Raw genomic sequence first — 17,470 nt, 5'->3', positions numbered from 1 at the left:
CAGGCTTGTCATTATCATGTTAGTAGGCATATAGTATAGTACACTAAGAGAAAATGGTTAGCTTCTAGTTTCTAGTGGTAGATGACAACCTCCTGTTTGTTTTAAAAGTATGCTGCTGGGTAGATAAGCTATCAACGAGACAATATTCAGTCATTCAAAATATTTTATTTTGTCGGCAAAATCGCTCCGCTTCCGGTAGCCTATTTATCTTTCTTTAGCCGTCCAACTTGACGTGTATCCATGGTAACCACTGTAGCTACACCAGGTCCGGTCATCTCACAGCGCATCCTGTTACCTTTTCTAGAAGCTAACAGCCGAGGATATGACAGCAGCGACTTATAGAGAAAAAAGAACTGAATAAAAAATGAATGTCACTGAGTTGTTTTAGTTCATGTGTTGTTTTGGAGAGTCATGACGCCCTCACAGAGAGCCCGGTATGGATGCGAAGCGGCACGCAACCCTAAATGGAGAATAGCAGGTGAGTCGATGGCCGGATTGAATGGATTTTACTTAAATAGCCTAGTTAAAATAATAATAAAAGCTTTACTGAGTGTTACAGTCAAGACTCTTGAATACAAATAATACTCTGTCTTTAATCTCAAATGGCTAAACTGCGTAGGTAGGCCATTGACGATTAACATTTTAAAGTATTTTAAAGATTGGGGCCTCGTTTTAGCTGTGCAATATGTAAAATAGTGTGATTTATTATGCCATTACTAGGTCTAAGAAGAAGAAAAGTAAAGAACAAGAAGACGGGTATTAAAATTACTGTCTATGCCCCCCTCTCACACACACACACACACACACACACACACACACACACACACACACAAAGACCCTCTGAGGTCCCAGTTCCCGGTTCTTGACCGGCCACAGCTGGCTCTTTATGTTTAAGCTTAATGACATGACGTTTTTCTATGTCTACTGTGAAAATCTAGTGTGTGTGTGTGTGTGTGTGTGTGTGTGTGTGTGTTGGGGGAGGGGGGGGCTTGTTTAACTATATTCGTGGGGTCCAGTATACTTGTGGGGTTCCGACAGCTTTGTGGGGCGAAAATGCTGGACCCCACAAGTTTAAAGGGCTGTTTGAGGGTTAAGACTTGGTTGTAGGATTAGGGATAGAATTAGGTTATGGTTAGGGTGAGGGTAAGGGTTAGGTATTTAGTTGTGATGGTTAAGGTTAGGGTAAGGGGCTAGGGAATGCATTATGTCAATGACAGGTCCCCACAAAGATAGTGCCACAAACCTGTGTGTGTGTGTGTGTGTGTGTGTGTGTGTGTGTGTGTGTGTGTGTGGTGCTGCTGCGCACTCTCAGGGAGGCAATGGTGTCTTGTTAAAAGGGGGGCACTGGCATGATAGAGGTATAGAGGCTTGTGTTTCTGTGTGTTCTTTCATCTTGAAACAAAAGAAAACCCCCCGACTGGATAACATCTCTCTTTCTCACTCAGTGCCAGAAAGTGAAACGTCAAAGATGTTGTGTTTCTCTAATGCTTCATTAATCATGCAGATTCAGCTGAGCCCTAACCAGGTCAAGCAAGCTTTTCTCAAGTGTGTGTGTGTGTGTGTTGTGTGTGGGTTTGCATGACTTAAGGTAGCCTAAATAATTCAGTTGGTGGAGCAAGGTGCTTGAAGAATCTCAAATGGCCTTTGCACTCCATGTGATGGAAAATGCTCAAATCTGATCAGCCGGATTTGTTTTCACACACACGTGCACACTAACACAAGATGAGGAACTGGTGTTGTGTTACTTATGAGTTTTCCTTTGTATACAAGTCTCGAAGAAACAATGTGATGACATCAGTGTTATTGAGTACACTTTCAATAATCCAGCTCTCGCTTTCTGTCTTTGTGCTTTCACCCCTGTCCTCCATTTCTCCCTGCTTCAGCTCCTCCGGTCCCCTTGTTGAAGCGTGCTGGAGGGGCACCCCAGCCATGGCCCATTCACCCCCACCCTACAAGACAGGTCCACAGGTCCCACTTCCCTCCTCCTCCTCCTCCTCCTCACCTCCCTCTCTTCCACACCCGCCATGCAGAAGAGAGCGCAGAGAGGCCCCATCTGGTCACCATCATCCACCCCTGTGGTCAAAGTACACTACGCAAGGTGAACTCAATATTTACCACTTTCACTTTAAAATAAGGTACAATTCCATTTCCTGATCAACTAAAATTGACAAAGGACCCTAAACCACACAAAGGGACTTTAAACATCCTGGTAACCTAAATGTTGTTCTCATGATCAGCCAATAACACATCTAGTCATTTTTTTTTAAAGATTATTTTTGGGGTATTTTAGCCTTTAACCAATAGGATAGTTGTAGACTGGAAAGCAGGGAGAAAGAAGGGAAAAACATGCATCAAAGGGCTGCAGGTTGAAATCAAACCCTGGGCCGCTGCGGTAAGGACTGAGACTTGGTACACGGGGCACACGCTCTACCAGGTGAGCTACCAGGGCACCCCTCTGGAGTTACATGGGAAAGGATTTCATAACTTAACTGTCATTTTTGTCTCTGTTTTCAAGGTAACAGTGCTTTTGAACCGTAGAGGTGTGGTGTCCTTCGAGCAACTGCTATTAGATATCTCTGAGGCGTTGGGGTTTCCTCGCTGGCACAGAGCCAGAGTCACACGTCTCTACACAACCCACGCACGAGAGGTGAGGCTCAACCACGGTCACATAAACCCTGAGGCAAAAAAACTATTCTCACATTCTTCCCACATTCTCTGCAATATGTACCTTGCACCCAGGTTTGCTGTGACACATGTAAGCACAAAATCCAAAATAATGAAGGACTTGAAACTAGATTTTTCATGACAGGGCCTCAATATTAGGTAATACAGTAAGACACACCTTAAGGCCCTTTTCATGTCAGTTGCTCCATACAAATGTTCAATTAAATAGCTCAAACAAGTTGACACACAGTAGAACTGGAGCTTTCGAGGCCCCTGAAGTTATGGGGCCCCAGGGCATTGTCCGTCTTTGTCCCAGTTGGTAATCCAGTTTTGGGCTTAACACACCTAATGCACTGATCCTCAGTTGACACCCACCTATTAAGCGGGTCAAATTAATTAAAAGGACAGCCCAGGCGGCTGAAATAAAGGGATATGTGGACACTATCCCAATGAGAATTTAGAAATGTTCATGTTCACAAATTGCATGCAATGATGCTACAAAGCTCTTAAATGATGGTTGAAAATGAAATTACCTTGGGGTCGCAGGCGAAAGTTGTTCTTTCTATGGAGCACCACTTGCGGGGAGAAAATACTCAATATTACAATAACTTTCAACTATATCTGCACTCTGAGGCTAAGCAACTCATCTCTTCCTATTTTGGCTGTCATACAGCCCTAGATGAGTAATGCTGCTTGACATTGTATTCCTGGAGAACAACAGCTTTCTCCACCGCTCTCTCACATTAAACTAAAAAAGCAACAACAATCAATTGTTGACCTTTTTTGAAACTCTGTGTGCTCTAGGTCGACTTTCTTTTATAATACATAGAACAAGACATTTTTTTTTTTTTTAGATCAACTTTTTATTGTTTTTTTTTTGTATGCAGACATACAGAACAGAGAAACACAAACTGAACAAGAACAAAAACTCTCACCCACCCTCTGCGGTCTCGAGGAAAATAAAACAAACAAACAGAAATCACACCTTGCCTAGTCGCTCTCCTCTAGTTCTTGTGGCGCTGAGGTCATTAGGTCTGATATTTGTGCTGCTGCACTTTTCCATAGGTTGATAGTTGATGATTTGGCTTTGTTAATCCTTGCTGTAGAGAGCTCAAGCATAACTATGTCCAGAAAATAGGCCAACCACTATTTTATACAAAGCGAGTGGGGGGGGGGGGCAGCGTATCACATCAGATATTATTGATGTTGTTTTATTCCAGAACTGCACCTGTTCACACTCCCAGACCATATGCAGGATTGTTCAGGTTGACAGAACGTGCAGTAGGGAGTGGAAATGACTTTAGAGACGTATCTCTTCTGGGGAGTCCAATATGTCCTATGACATATGTTGAAGTGGATATAGCCTACTGGTGATTTGGGTTCTTGGAACAGTGGAAAATGTTGTCCCAAACTGTCTCCCAATTAATTGCGTTCCCCTCAGGGCTGAACAAGACATTTTTTAATTAAATAATTACAGTAAACTGAAAGACTGGGGAAAATCTTAAAGGTAAAAAAAAAGTAAATTTTTGGGCTGGATGTAATAGTTAATTCTAAACAGGAGCCTTACGACATTATGTTGTGGTCTGATCAGGTCCACTTGCCTGTTTTTTTTTCATAGGTGAAAGGTGTATGTGATTTCTTCCAAGGCGAGGTTGCCTTCCTGGCGTTGGGGAAAGCTCGTCCAGAGCTGAGTGGTGTGCAGGAAGCTTTAGAGGAGCTGTTTCCAGAACATTCCCATTACCAGGCTGACGCACTACGGGCCTGGGAGAAAAGACTTCGTCCAGCGCCAGATAAAGCAGCTAAAGCTGACAGTGGATACAGTGAGGGGACGGACAGCAGCAAGGCACAAACTAACGAAGAGATACATCAGGACACAAATACACATGTTAAAAATAATACAAATACATACCCAAGTACACAGCTGCCTCACCATATAGGCACACACCAGCCTGAAAATTATGACTCCGAAGTTCAGAAGTGTCATAAAAAGAATTCATGCAGAAAACCTGCTCAGCTGCCCAACCACCTGCAGAGACTGCGTGTGAGAGGTGGGGTCAGGGAGCGACAGCTGTCTGTCATTGGTCCATTTAAACATGAGGAAGGTCTTAGAGAAGCAGACATAACCTCTCCTGCACTGTGTGAAGACTGCTTAGCAAGGAGAGTTAAACATCAGTCTCCAGATCGGCTCAATCTACTGTCAGGGAGGGTCCCACTTCCTCCTGTGTCGAGGAAGCAAAAAGAAAGTTCCTATACAGAAACAGAAGTGAGAAAATTGCACATTAAGATCAGAACTCCACTTCTTCAGCCAATCAGCAGAGATGAGGAGAAGAGTGTTGCCCAATTACTTTCAAATCCACTTCGAGATGTGGGTCGAGTACACAAGGACATACAGCAGAGGACGAGCTTTGACCTTCCCTCAGACAGCAGTGATGTCCTCCTGGCAGATATCGAGCGTCGCTATGAAATTGGACGCGTGGTTGGAGATGGCAACTTTGCAGTAGTACGAGAGTGCCGCGATCGTGACAACGGACAAACCCTGGCGGTGAAGATTGTTGAACGCTCCAAGCTGATTGGGCGAGAGCACATGATGCAGAATGAGCTGAGCCTTCTGGGTAGCCTCTGTCATCCTCGCATAGTGAGGCTGTTTGCGCACCACCACACGCACACTCACTCCTACCTGGTGATGGAGCTGGTGAGCGGGGGGGATCTGTTTGAGGCCGTCAGTGAGAGGGGGAAGTTTCCAGAGGCAGAGGCAGGACTTTTGGTGTCAGATGTGAGTGAAGCACTAAACTACATCCACTGCAAAAGTATTGTCCACCGAGACCTCAAACCAGAAAACCTACTGGTGAGTGTCTTTGTATGGTATGGAGGTGAATTTGTATGTGATTATTGCATCTTGATTCTGATGGCATACTTTTTGTTTGAAAAAGTTTAGACATTCTGTTTTATATATTTCCACTAGGAGGTGCCAAATATATATATTTTATAAATTCTATACATAGTTGCAAGCAAAATGATTTATTATGATTTTTTTTCTTTGTCTCATGAAATCCTATATCCAAAATGGACCTTAAAGAAAGACTATCCATATAGTTTTCAATTAGAACAGCAAATAACCACAATCAATTCTTTATTCTTTATTATTACTTTGGTAATAGTGTAATTAAAGGCAACAAGTCAGACAACTTTTATGCATCTTCTGTCTGGACCTTGTTTTAAAACTTTGGCTGGCCTGTCAAACTGCCACATTACGAGTCTGTCATACCAGTACAATCGATGATATGGCACTTAATCTGGAGGAAACTAAAGACAATATTCTGCAAAAAACAAAAATGCAGGAACGTGTCAGTAACACAAGTTTCTATGGCAAGCATGAGGGTGCCCCTGGATTTTTTTTATTCATTTTTTAACATTTTAAAATAGTCTCAACGCCTCCAAGCCTGACTCAGTTTCTGTCTGTGTCTTGTTTTTCTTGCTATCTCTCAGATAGAGCATGTTGCTGCTGGCATCTGTAGGCTGAAGCTGGGTGACTTTGGTCTTGCCATGGTTGTGACTGAACCAGTCTTCACCATATGTGGCACACCCACGTATGTAGCCCCAGAGATTCTCTATGAGACAGGTTAGTATTGTTTGCAGCATAAATCACTGCTTTACAAAAAAAGGAATGCTTTTTAATTTTAAATCTGTGTTTTATCACTAATTAAGGGTGTTTCTTATTTTAAACTCTTCCTAAAACTTCTTTTTATCAATTTGTAATCTGAACTTGAGAAATATTTTTAAAATTAACTGTGGTTTGACCCAGCAGGTTATGGAGTTGCAGTGGATGTGTGGGCTCTGGGTGTTATTCTCTACATCCTGCTGAGTGGATTTCCTCCATTTCGCAGTCGGGATCGGGACCAGGAAGAACTGTTCCAGCTAATAAAACAGGCACAACTCCACTTCCTGTCCCCCTACTGGGACCCAATCTCAGAAGGTGAGAAGTACAGAAAAATAAAGTGTGCAACCACAAATGACACAAAAAAATATATATTTTTTTTATTATTGTGTGCTTGTGTGCAGAAGCCAGAGGCCTTGTCAGCGCTCTGCTTCAGCCAGATCCCACGGTGAGGCTGACAGCAGAGCAGACCTTGCTCCATCCCTGGGTGAAGGCTATGGCTTCAATTTGCAGGCAGAGGGCGCTCACAGACAAGACTCAGAGGGACACCGCAGACACTGGAGCAGAACCAGACAAGTCCAGACAAGTCCAGAGACTAGCTCAGACCAATGCAGCCGAAACAACGACAGACACAACACCAGGGCACACCAACCTTGAGGGAGAGGTCATACATAAAGAGTTCAACAGACATGATGAGAGACAAACTGAGATGAACACAGGAAGAGGACAAGATGAGAACAAACCATTACAGCAACAATCAAAAGAGACAAGTACAGTTCACACCATATCTCCACAGCTCCAAGTGCACACACCTTCAGTGGCCACACCTGGTCAACAGAAACCAGAGTGCATCTCTACATGCTCCAGTTCACCCAACAGGGAGCCCAGCATGCCAGAAATGCAGGATCCAGGTCCCCCAGACTGTTATCCTGGCAGTCCAGCCAGCCCGAGTGTTGAACTCAATCTGCTTGGTGCACCCCCAGCCCAATCTGAGTTTCCATCCCAGATTAAGACAGAGAACAGCCAAAAGCAATCACCTACATATTCACCAACTTCCACCAATACAGCGCAACGAACCACAGCAGGTAACTTAACGGAACACCACCCATCCTCGAACCCAGCAGCAGCTTCTTCATCTTCTCACTCTCTCCATCAGCAGAATTGTACCTCTCCCCTGCGCAAATCTACCACAGCCACTGCCCAGAATCACCCATCTGAAAACTATGACAAGCCGAATGCTTACACCACTGCCACCCACCCACCAACGCAGTCTTGACCTCAATGTCAATCTCCTGTTTCACTGTGTGATTAGATCAGGGTCATCACTTTCATTGTTCCGGACAATACGATTTCCTGGCAGCTGAATCCTTGAATGACCTGCAGATGATGTGATTTACTCTCTTGGGAGTGAATAGGGTCTGACTGGCTAGGCTAGATAAATCTCATAAATGTGTGTAATCCATGTATCCTGCAATCACAAATTGATGATGAGGTGTTGTGTAATGACCAAGGTATGAAGAGGGGAAGTAGTTTAGCACTATGTTGAAGTTAATGGAATAGAGGTGATCAAGTGGGGCTCAATTTTGATTTAAACAGATTTGCAGTTTGTCATGGTTTCTAATGTTGTGATGTATTAATGAAAATACTTTTTAGTACATTTCTGAAATGATTTTTTTGTTTTAGTTGTTATATATTTTTTTCTGCAAGCCATGTTTAACTTTGAGAATATGATATGTTGTTGTGTCTGCCATTGCTAGTGGTAGCTATTTTTGATTGCTTGTGTGACGACACTAATCCATCCTCCTTTTATTCCCCTTGAAGTCAATTCCTAGAAATCTGTGCTAGGATTGTTTATCTAGCAACATTTGTTTACTATACATTCATAAACTAAAAATATCTGTACCAAGAACTTTTCATTTTAGTCCAGGTAAAAGTTTGCCATATTTACTAAACTCTTGAACACCATATTTCAGATAATGTGTTTATTGTACATATTTTGTACTGGGTTGGGTTGGCAACAAACTACGGCTGATTTAAATTAATAATTCTGGCACTGTAACCATGTGATAATCAACAGCCAGTGAATTAGCAATCTGTGGTAATATTTAAACAAATTAATGTGTGATAAGATCCAGTGGATAATAATGAGAACTGCCCAGCATTTAGGACACAGTGTGTGGCCACATACTACTGGCTAAACTGGTGTGCATAGCTGAAAAGGTATGGCTCCACTGCCATGCCACACAGACCAAATAAGGCATATCTGTCTGTCTGTCCAATGGGAGTGGTTAGTCTTGCCCCCCCCCCCTCTCATTGCACACAGCTGACATAGACATCCTGCCCCACCTAATCTAAAGGACTTACACACAGCCCCCTATCCTGTACACAAATGCACCCCTCCCAGCCCCTGAAGCTGCTAAGCCACATATCTGGGGCGCTGAAGGGGTAAATAAGCGTATAAATGCTTCTGACCTACTATCAGTGGCCAAGGTTAGTTTAGGCTCGCTTCAATCACCCTGTTTTTTTCTGGCTGAATTATTTATGCATTCTTTAAAACACACAGACACAGGGGCACAACCAGTTGAACCACTTTGATAGATTGCTGCCACAGGGCCATAAACATGGCAGCAGAAAGGTGTTTTTGTTATCAGAACAGAATCATAACCAGCTTGCGAGGCCAAATTACTGTAACCACACACAAGGAATTTGACTCTGTCTTTTTGTTGCTCTCAAAGTACATACACATAGACATATGGCTAAAAACAAGGACAACAAAGCTGCACAAGGTACACAAACATTTGACTACTATGTACACATATGTTTGTATATAAAAAAAGTGTACACACACACACACACACACACACACACACACACACACACACACACACACACACACACACGCACACACACATAAACAAACGGCTATGAGGATTGTAAACAGTAAGACAATAGGGCAATCCAAAATTAAAATTAAGAATGTATTGTTATGAAGTTTAGTGACAGTGTTATCAATGTGTTATAATATGTAGATGAGGTCCATTACATTGCATGGATGCGTCCTCTGTTGGAGTGGCCTACGTTTGTCGCATATCAGGTTTTGGTCACCTTTCAAGTCCTGCCATACACATAGACAGTATATAAGAATGGACCAACGGCCATACACTGACCCGCAGGCGCTCAGTACGCATGCGCTTTTAAAAACTCTTTAAATACCCCAAGTCATCTGCCACAATAAACATTCCGCTGTCAGCCAATCCACGGCTGTACTGAAGTAGTCACTGGCACATAGAGGCCATTGCAGATACAGACAAAATATTTACTTTTAAATACGGTTCTTCTAGTATTAGCCACGATCGAGAACCTGCCTGAGTAATAACGAATTTGACCCGGAGTCGTAAAGGCTGTGCAGGGTGAAGTCGGGGGAGACGGACAGGAAAAAAACAAAGATGGCTGTGTAGCCAGAGAGACGAGTCCCAGCAGAACTGTCTCTAGCCGCAGCTTTAATCACCGACAGGTCCCGTGGGTCCCGTGGACAGTCAGTCGGTACCGAAGCAGGGACGTTAAATGAGCAGCCGAGCTGGGCCGCTGGTGTAGCTACATCGTTGTAAGCTGCTGTCATTGCGAATAACGGCGTCGAGTGTACAACAACAGCTGAGAGACGCCTGAGTTGTTTTTGTTCTGCAAGGGGAGAGGACTGCTGTGTTTGTGTCAACGTAGCTAGCCGCATAGTCTGCTAGCCTCACTGTAAGTCAACAAAACTAGTCAACGCTTTGCACATGATCTCGTTATTACACAATAATTGGCTTGTTAAATTTCAAGTGCGTAACGTTAAGTGGAGGGGGGCATTAATAACAATAATAAGTTAGCCTGCATTCCTTTCTGACAGCCTGCTTCGTAGCGTTAGCCTAGCTAACGTTAGCTAACGTTATCTGTCAGTTGACCATTAGCTTGACAGGTTGTAAGCTAGCCCTGAGCTAACCTGCTAACATTTCGGGCTCAGTCTGGTCGCGGCAGGTACATCTCAGAAATTTCTAGACATCGCCATGTCTTCACTGGAAGAGAGAGACGGAGGTGTTGTGGCCGCCCCTGGCTCCTCCTCAGCCGGTATGGGGGTCGGGGCCGTGGGGGCAGCGGTGGAGGCTGTCGCCGGGGTCGCAGCCATGCAGGAGGAGGTCGGGATACGACGAGAAGGGCCCGAGCCTGACCCAGACGAGCCACCCAAGAAGAGGGCGAGATTGCCCGAGGGAGAGTCAGGAAAGCTGGAGGAGAGACTGTACTCAGTGCTGTGCTGCACCGTGTGCCTAGACTTGCCCAAGGCTTCTGTATACCAGGTAAACGTGGTGTCAATCACAAACCTTCCCCTCGTAACCCTAAACCTACCGTCAATCAGCAGCAAACCAGCTGGACCTCATACTAGAAACTCAATGTGTCCCAACCGCCGATCCCCAGAGTCAACCTGTTGAATATGGCCAGCAGCATTTATTTTTAGTGATACTAGATACAACACAGGCCCCAACTGTCTATATGCTGCAAGCTGAGCCATGAGGCTGACAGACCAGACACACCCAGGCCGAGTTGCCAGCTGTGCTGGCTGAAGTTTATAACATTATATTGTGAATTGTCCTCAAATAACCCCCAGCAAAAACCACATCCCCAAACCCCACATAAGAACTCAAACATCCAGAACTCAACCAAAACTAAATTTGAATAATCTTTTGCCCTTCCCTTCAACCCACCCCAACATTCTCCTTCATGACCTCAAACTGCTCTCTTCAATGTCAAGTGAACACATTTGTAATTAATAATTGTTCAGTTAGTCTTAAACATGTACATGCCCTTCATGCAGCACACATGTTTTAAACAGTTGTTTAACATTTATTAACAATACTGTGTAAACACAAGTTGACATTCTTTCCATACACAATATTCTCCCTTTAACATTGATACACATCTTAAAATGTATTGATTAAGAGAAGCACAACAAGTCAGAAACATAAAGCCTGTTAATCCATATATCCCCCAAATTATGTGTCTATTTGAGTATAACATACAATTCTAAAATAGTCTGTTTCTTCTTAAATATTTTCCCAAAATATCTATTTATTAGGCAGTCCCAATTAATAGTCTTGAAATAAACCACAAATGGAACAAATTATGTTCACATTTTTGTCATAACAATCAACGAGAAAGTTACAATTTCATTTTCAAACTTAGTCCTTTCCAGCTTGCACTTAGGATCCAAAGTAATGATTTTTTTTCACTTAACCCATACACTTTGTTTGACTGTTGCCTCAACTTTTTCCCCACCACAGTGTACAAATGGACACCTGATGTGTGCAGGCTGTTTTATCCACCTCCTGGCTGATTCTCGTCTCAAGGAGGAACAGGCCACGTGTCCCAACTGCAGGTACACCAAGCTCCCTGTAAACCTGAGCACTTCCTGACCAGTGCACATGGAAATACCAACTAGTTCAAAGTTTCAAAACAGTTATACTGTCAACAGACACTTGGCTACAAAACATACTTTTGTATGGGGCCATTATTGTAGCAAAACTATTTGCAAATGTGTGTCGAGAGTTGTGCAACTGTATTTCAATCCGTGTGTACTTAATCTCATTTTTAAATTTGTAAAAGAATATTTAAATGCGTACTGACACAGATTTGTGAATGTGTACAGTTATCTGCAAATGTGTATTCATAATCCATGTGTGTAAAAAATCTAGCTAATACAGCATCAAAAAAACACAAATCCGATGAGCTAAGGCAAGATGACAATGATATCAAACGGTAGGAAAAACATTAATGCAGTTAAGTTAATAAAGTTCTCAGAATCAAAATGTATTGTTATTTACAACATAGTTTTACCAAATTACTTTAGCATTTATCAGTGATGCATGGGCACTGGAAAAATAACTTGTCACCAACAATTGAGAAAAACATAACTAGCTATTCATGGTTGTGCAAAGAACTGGTTTGAACATTCTTTACATACCACACATATTATATATCCTACTACATTGAGCTATGATATGTGGTTTTCTGTTTGTGTAGGTGTGAGATCAGCAAGAACTTGTGCTGCAGGAACCTTGCAGTGGAGAAGGCTGTCAGTGAGCTGCCGACAGAATGTACCTTCTGTCTAAAACAGTTCCCCCGCTCCAGCTTAGAGAGACACCAGAAAGAAGAGTGTCAAGACAGGTATATACACACACACCCACAAAAACACATTTTTTTCCTAGCTAAGAAATCTCACATACCTGTAGTCAACACAAATGTTCAAATTAAACAGCTACAAGCAAGTTCAGGCTCTTTCAGATTACAGAGAATGGAAAGAGAAACATGAAAATGAAAGCTGTGCGCATACCTAACACACACAATAACTAAATCACTAGTACATATACATAGACGTGTGTGTGTGTGTGTGTGTGTGTGTGTGTGTGTGTGTGTGTGTGTGTGTGTGTGTGTGTGTGTGTGTGTGTGTGTGGGGTGCTGCTGCTGCTCACTCTTAGGGAGGCAATGGTGTCTTGTTAAAAGGGAGGCACTGGTCATGATAGAGGTATAGAGCCTTGTGTTTCTGTTTTGTGTGATGCTCAGGCCGGTTGAATTTGCATGCATGAAATCTTATGGGGTTGTTGCTATAGCAACAGGTGACCCTGCTTTGGACAGCTGTGCCTGCGCTAATGTTACCATGACAACGGCCAAGTCAGTCACCAGGTTTTTGGTCAGGTCAGACAGAAGAATGTGCTGGTCTCCTTTGAGGACCCGACTGCTTCTCACATAAAGGTGATGTTGTTCTTCTCAGGGATGCCACCATTATTTTTTAAGGAAATCTACCCATTTGAATATCAAACTCAGTATTTAATATGCAGTAATTACAATCATTTATTTTAATGTACTCTGCCAAAGTAGTGAATCCAAACTACTGAACCCCTTCCAGCTACTTGGTTATATGTATAAGACAAAACTTTGCAGTTAACATAAAGAGAATTACGTCAGTGTGATTTTAATTATCCGTGGTTCACTACAGAGGCTAACTAGTACGTTTCACTTCTACTGTTAAGAAAGTAACAGGTATTCATTGAAAAGCACTTCAATCCAGGATGTAATTGACATAAATCCAAGTCTTTCTTTCCTTGAGGTTGGCTCTCGGCACAAACGTATCATTAGGACAGTATGACTTAGCCTCAATTCACAGCCTAGGTTAATTAGCACCTTTTGATATTATTAGTACCTTCCACTCACTGCAGGAAAGTACACGTATTCATCACAAAGCACATCTGTAAAGGATCTTATTTTTTCATAAAGCCATGACTCTCATCATTATGTTGCCAGGGTGACACAGTGTAAGTACAAGAGGATTGGCTGCCCTTGGCAAGGTCCATTCCACGAGCTGCCAGCACATGAGAGTGAGTGCTCCCATCCCACTAAGACTGGTACAGAGCTGATGGGAATACTGGGAGAGATGGACCAGAGCCACCGCAGAGACATGCAGCTCTATAACAGCATCTTCAGCCTGCTCTGCTACGAAAAGATTGGGTTTACAGGTACATGCAAAAAATACATAAAGACAAGGGCAGACAGACTTTCTTTATCCATGTTTCAAATCTTATCTTCCACTTATTTGTTCATCCAGAAGTGCAGTTCAGGCCGTACCGCACTGATGACTTCATCACTCGTCTGTACTATGAAACACCGCGCTTCACTGTTCTCAACCAGACGTGGGTGCTGAAGGCCCGTGTTAACGACTCTGAACGCAACCCCAACCTGTCCTGCAAGCGCACCCTCTCCTTCCAGCTCATCCTCAAAAGCAAGGTACACACACTCCTCCGTCTGTCCATGTTTATTTTTAAAGTTTTTTAGTGTGTGCGTGTTTTCAGGGCCGATGATGCCAACGATGTTAAGAAAATGACATGATAGTTACAGAGTGATCATCACCGCTTAGCTAACAAAGATTAGGAGCTTTCATCTAAGTTGCTTATTTCTCAATATGAATTGCATCAAAGCATTCAGACCATGACTTCCAACAACAACAACACATCCGCTTTGGTGTAGTTGCGTAAAACACTGAAGTTGGCCTTTCCTGCTCTAATGTTTGTGTGTTATCTTTGCCATCGTTCCCTTATTCATGTCAAATGTAATTGGCAGTGGAGCATGACAAATACATATGCATGGCCCAAATCCTGGGCCATATTTGGCTTATCACAGATATAGCAATATCGGCGTATACGTCGACTGATAAGTAACAAGAAATGTCAGGACAGAAATAGCAGAAATACTGTATGTTGGGAGGTCTCATAGAAGTTTGTCCAACAGCGAGCACTGACAAGTTTATTTCCCCCAAATTGACAGGATTCTTATCAAAAATGTTGATTTAAAAAAAGAAGAAGATCAGTATCATATTTGTTGTATCCTTAGTCAGCAGATGTTGGGGCTAATATAGCAACACATGGATTTGTTTGTGCAGGTGAACTCTGCCCTGGAGTGCTCCTTTCTGCTGCTGAAGGGGCCGTATGACGACGTGCGGATCAAGCCGGTCATCCACCACCACTCCTTCTGCAACGACACCAACGAGACCGATTACGTCCCTCTCCCCATCTCCGATTCGGTGGAGTGCAACAAACTGCTGGCCGCCAAAAACATCAACCTGCGTCTGTTCATCTTCCAAGTCCAAAAATAAAGAGTGAGGGAAGAGGAGGAGGAGGAGGAGGAGGAGGAGGAAGAATGGTGATGGAGGGCGAGGGGCTGAGAGAGAGGAGCGATGAAGATTAAAGAAAGACACCACTGAACCACTGATACCTCTTAACATACACACACACACACACATACACATTCACGCAGGGTACACACGTCTCCACACGCACACACATACATACACACACACACACCACTAATTACACTTACCTCCTTTTACAAGATAGTGAGACCCCTTGCTTCGGGGAGCTGTGAGTTGCTATGGAGATGGGTGGGCGTTGCCATAGGATGGAGGGGTGGGGTGAAACATGCGAAGGCACAGGCGAAGGTGTTTGGGTGAGCAAGGGGGTTCTGGGATGGTTGGTGTGTACGGTACCTGTGGAGGCTCTCTGACGTTAGGTTGTGTCTGACCTGTCACCCCTGACACCTGCAGCCAAAGCTGGCACACACACCAAACATAGCAGGATTTGCTGTGTGCATTTGTTGCATGTGTGCGTGTGTGTGCGTGTGTGTGCGTGTGTGTGCGTGTGTGTGTGTGTGTGTGTGTGTGTGTGTGTGTGTGTGACTGAGAGAGAAAGAGAGTTAGGTGACCCTCGAGTGTGGCCCATACTCTGATTTTATGATGAAATGTCACAAAGACGTGATAATGTGAAAATAGAGTGATTGACTCTACTAAGTTGTTCTTTGGACATGTGACTGGATGTGGAGGGTGTGTGTGTGTGTGTGTGTGTGTGTGTGTGTGTGTGTGTGTGTGTGTGTGTGTGTGTGTGTGTGTGTGTGTGTGTGTGTGAAAGAGAGAGAGAGAGCGCGAGTGTGTGTGTCCCTTCCCTCTACACACTTTATGCCTGAGTCTAGTCTATGATTTCTTTCTGTTTTGGCAAAAGTGTCCCTCTTGCGTCTCAAGCTTTGCCAGAACAGACAAAAGATGGCGTTCCCCATCAGTGACCCCCTTTTACCTTTCACCAAGAGGAGAGATGGCCTGGCTGCATGCATATTTTAGTTTATTCTTCTACTTCTTCCTCTAGCTGTGGTTATATTTAACCTTCAACACTAATACCATTTTTATTTCTCTTAACCCTAAATATTTAAGTACCTGTGAACTTTTTTTTCTTTTGGGTTTTAGCGTGTGACTGGCTGCCAGTATGCGTGCGGGAGCGTGTGTGTAAACAGATCATAATTGTGAGAATCCTGTCCCTATTAAACAGTACGATCCTTGAGGACATGGCTGGATTAGCAACAGACCGTCAGGGGCCCTAAAAGCCCCAGGCTCACTGCGTGTCAGCTGCCTTTTGGTAATTTGATTATTTGCAAACTTATTTGGGAATTTGCACCCCTTTAGTACAATAACAACTGGTCCTGCATAACTTCTAACATTCTTGATTTTAAGGTAGTAGTTAGAGCTAGATCTATATATTCACCGGGGAATATATTAGTGGATGTTAACTTATCGCGGCTATATCAGTATCAGTGTATATGTCGGCTGATAAGTAACAAGAAATTGCAGTACAGAAACTGTCACGGAGTTTGTTCACCAGAGAGCACTGACACGATGTTTCAACTGTAAAATGTCCCGCTCAGTGTGTATTATGGTCACAATCCTTTAAAAAAAACAAATCTAGGGCATCTGAAACAAGATTGTTTGTTTATGTTGTGTGTTAAAATAAATAAGTATGAGATTTTTAGAACTCCCAAACACCTTTATCGTTATCAGCCCCAAATATCCAGTATCAGTCAGGCTATAATCACTGGATATGTAATTTCCTGCCATCATGGAAGAAGTTATAAATAAACATTTTTAGTTTTCTTTTGTCAAATTACCACAAACCGACATACAGAAAACCTGGGTCCAGGTTGTTTTCCAGTATAAGAGTACTGGTTGGATTTTGGGTCTCTGTGCAAAATATAAAGATGCCATCAACAGTGGGACATGTGTGCGCTGCAGAGTCTCAGAATGATCTGGACTTCTGCATTCGCTCAGAGCTTCCTGGAAAACATTTCTGGAAGATCAGACTTTGGGTGGTGCAGGATGGTGTGTGTGGCAGGGGTGGGAAGTTGGGGGGGTTGGGGGGTTACCTTACCACGTGACATATTAGTGTTAGTCTTACTTGAATGAGAATGAGAAAATGTTACTTAAATAGATTCTACTGTAAAGCAGATAGATCTCTCTCCTCCTGACCTCTACTTCCTGTATTTCTGTGTTTTAATGCTTCGTCTCTATGCCAGTGGACTCACTCATCTCACTATGGCTGTACATGTGCCTTTTATTAAAGATCATGGAACCTGCACTGCTGCTCATTTGTGTGTGTGTGTCTGAATGTAGAGAAGACAAAATAGAGTTGGCTTTCTGAAACCGTTGGTCTGTATAAATATTGCATTCAGTTATGAAATCTACATTTTATTTTAAAGCCTTGTGCGGATGATGGATATGTTTCATTGAATTTGCTAGGGAGAATATAAATCACA

At 43.1% G+C, this 17,470-nt stretch overlaps 2 protein-coding genes across 3 annotated transcripts; both read left to right on the top strand.

Moving 5' to 3' along the window:
• The first annotated feature begins 411 nt into the window (after positions 1-411).
• On the top strand, positions 412-7,974 carry dclk3 (doublecortin-like kinase 3). Its single transcript, XM_078268306.1, has 7 exons — positions 412-478; positions 1,884-2,098; positions 2,516-2,647; positions 4,283-5,509; positions 6,151-6,283; positions 6,470-6,637; positions 6,724-7,974. Exons 1-7 carry the CDS (start codon positions 412-414, stop codon positions 7,593-7,595), a joined length of 2,814 nt encoding a protein of 937 aa, XP_078124432.1. The 3' UTR covers positions 7,596-7,974.
• Positions 7,975-9,541: 1,567 nt separating this feature from the next.
• Positions 9,542-17,292, top strand: zftraf1 (zinc finger TRAF-type containing 1). 2 transcript variants are annotated; one of them, XM_078267524.1, is made up of 7 exons: positions 9,542-10,063; positions 10,320-10,650; positions 11,632-11,726; positions 12,371-12,514; positions 13,649-13,860; positions 13,950-14,128; positions 14,781-17,292. In XM_078267524.1, the coding sequence occupies exons 2-7, from the start codon at positions 10,363-10,365 to the stop codon at positions 14,991-14,993; spliced, it is 1,131 nt and encodes a 376-aa protein (XP_078123650.1). In that variant the 5' UTR covers positions 9,542-10,063; positions 10,320-10,362; the 3' UTR covers positions 14,994-17,292. The 2 variants fall into 2 exon arrangements, with proteins under 2 accessions (XP_078123650.1, XP_078123649.1); XM_078267523.1 differs by having other exon boundaries at positions 9,542-10,650.
• Positions 17,293-17,470: the final 178 nt, after the last annotated feature.

Source organism: Sander vitreus, chromosome 14 (genome assembly GCF_031162955.1).
Source record: "Sander vitreus isolate 19-12246 chromosome 14, sanVit1, whole genome shotgun sequence".
Classification (NCBI taxonomy): domain Eukaryota; kingdom Metazoa; phylum Chordata; class Actinopteri; order Perciformes; family Percidae; genus Sander; species Sander vitreus.
The sequence above is the reverse complement of the archived record's forward strand: the minus strand, read 5'-3'. Positions and strand labels throughout refer to the sequence as shown.